This window comes from Haliotis rubra, unplaced genomic scaffold (genome assembly GCF_003918875.1).
Source record: "Haliotis rubra isolate DU_JTF1 unplaced genomic scaffold, ASM391887v1 Scf90, whole genome shotgun sequence".
Classification (NCBI taxonomy): Eukaryota; Metazoa; Mollusca; class Gastropoda; order Lepetellida; family Haliotidae; genus Haliotis; species Haliotis rubra.
In genome coordinates this window covers 368891-371204 of record NW_025767635.1, presented here as the reverse complement: position 1 = coordinate 371204, position 2314 = coordinate 368891, and the positions used below count along the sequence as shown (strand labels likewise).

General features: G+C 43.3%; 1 protein-coding gene across 1 annotated transcript; it reads right to left on the bottom strand.

Annotated features, from left to right (window-relative positions):
• Positions 1 to 556: 556 nt before the first annotated feature.
• On the bottom strand, positions 557 to 1099 carry LOC124263946 (insoluble matrix shell protein 4-like). Its single transcript, XM_046698673.1, has one exon. The coding sequence runs from the start codon at positions 1097 to 1099 to the stop codon at positions 557 to 559; it is 543 nt and encodes a 180-aa protein (XP_046554629.1).
• Between the last annotated feature and the right edge of the window lie 1215 nt (positions 1100 to 2314).

Below are 2314 nucleotides of genomic sequence, written 5' to 3'. Positions count from 1 at the left end.
TCTGGTATCTAGTATAAATGCCTAGTATGTCTGTGTCTGGTATGTCTGGTGTCAAGTATAAATGCCTAATATGTCTGTGTCTGGTATGTCTGGTATCTAGTATAAATGCCTAGTATATCTGTGTCTGGTATGTCTGGTATCTAGCATAAGTGCTTAGTATGTCTGTGTCTGGTATGTCTGGTATCTAGTATAAATGCCTAGTATGTCTGTGTCTGGTATGTCTGGTATCTAGTAAAGATGCCTAGTATTTCTGTGTCTGGTATGTCTGGTATCTAGTATAAGTGCCTAGTATATCTGTGTCTGGTATGTCTGGTGTCTAGTATAGATGCCTAGTATATCTGTGTCTGGTATGTCTGGTGTCTAGTATAGATGCCTAGTATATCTGTGTTTAGTATGTCTGGTGTCTAGTATAAATTCCTAGTATATCTGTGTATGGTCAGGACTAAATTGATAGCCGAGGTAGGAAGAATTGAGTCACCTGTTCAATTAAGGCTGCACGAGTTCTGTCCCTTCTCACCTGTTCGTGCTGCCTCGAATCTGTCACAAACCTGAACCATCAATCCCTAACAATACATCGGTGGCTGCTGCCATTGTCGTGTTTGTTGGTACTGCTGCCATTGTCGTGTTTGTTGTTACTGCTGCCATTGTCGTGTTTGTTGGTACTGCTGCCATTGTCGTGTTTGTTGTTACTGCTGCCATTGTCGTGTTTGTTGGTACTGCTGCCATTGTCGTGTTTGTTGGTACTGCTGCCATTGTCGTGTTTGTTGGTACTGCTGCCATTGTCGTGTTTGTTGGTACTGCTGCCATTGTCGTGTTTGTTGGTACTGCTGCCATTGTCGTGTTTGTTGTTACTGCTGCCATTGTCGTGTTTGTTGGTACTGCTGCCATTGTCGTGTTTGTTGGTACTGCTGCCATTGTCGTGTTTGTTGGTACTGCTGCCATTGTCGTGTTTGTTTCTAGTCCTTGTGGTTGTGTTCCTGTTCTTGCTGCTGCTTACGATGATGTTTCTAGTCCTTGTGGTGGTGTTCTTGTTGTTACTGCAGATTACGATGATGCCTCTAGTGCATAAGGTGGTGTTCCTGTTGTTAATACTGCACATGATGATGCTTCTAGTGCTTAAGGTGGTGTTCTTGTTGTTACTGCTGGACATGATGATGCTTCTAGTGCTTGTGGTGGTGTTCTTGTTGTTAATACTGCACATGATGATGCTTCTAGTGCTTGTGGTGGTGTTCTTGTTGTTAATGCTGGACATGATGATGCTTCTAGTGCTTAAGGTGGTGTTCTTGTTGTTACTGCTGGACATGATGATGCTTCTAGTGCTTGTGGTGGTGTTCTTGTTGTTAATGCTGCACATGATGATGCTTCTAGTGCTTGTGGTGGTGTTCTTGTTGTTAATGCTGCACATGATGATGCTTCTAGTGCTTGTGGTGGTGTTCTTGTTGTTAATGCTGGACATGATGATGCTTCTAGTGCTTGTGGTGGTGTTATTGTTGTTAATGCTGGACATGATGATGCTTCTTAGATGCTTGTGGTGGTGGTTTCTTGTTGTTAATGCTGGACATGACGATGCTTCTAGTGCTTGTGGTAGTGTTCTTGATGCTACTGCTGGACATGATGATGCTTCTAGTGCTTGTGGTAGTGTTCTTGTTGTTAATGCTGCACATGATGATGCTTCTAGTGCTTGTGGTGGTGTTCTTGTTGTTAATGCTGCTGGACATGATGATGCTTCTAGTGCTTAAGGTGGTGTTCTTGTTGTTACTGCTGGACATGATGATGCTTCTAGTGCTTGTGGTGGTGTTCTTGTTGTTAATGCTGGACATGATGATGCTTCTAGTGCTTGTGGTAGTGTTCTTGTTGTTAATGCTGCACATGATGATGCTTCTAGTGCTTGTGGTGGTGTTCTTGTTGTTAATGCTGGACATGATGATGCTTCTAGTGCTTGTGGTGGTGTTATTGTTGTTAATGCTGGACATGATGATGCTTCTAGTGCTTGTGGTGGTGTTCTTGTTGTTAATGCTGGACATGACGATGCTTCTAGTGCTTGTGGTAGTGTTCTTGATGCTACTGCTGGACACGATGATGCTTCTAGTGCTTGTGGTAGTGTTCTTGTTACTGCAGATTACGATGATGCTTCTAGTGCTTGTGGTGGTGTTCTTGTTGTTAATGCTGGACATGATGATGCTTCTAGTGCTTGTGGTGGTGTTCTTGTTGTTAATGCTGGACATGACGATGCTTCTAGTGCTTGTGGTGTTCTTGATGCTACTGCTGGCTGTGACACATGATGCTTCTAGTGCTTGTGGTGGTGTTCTTGTTG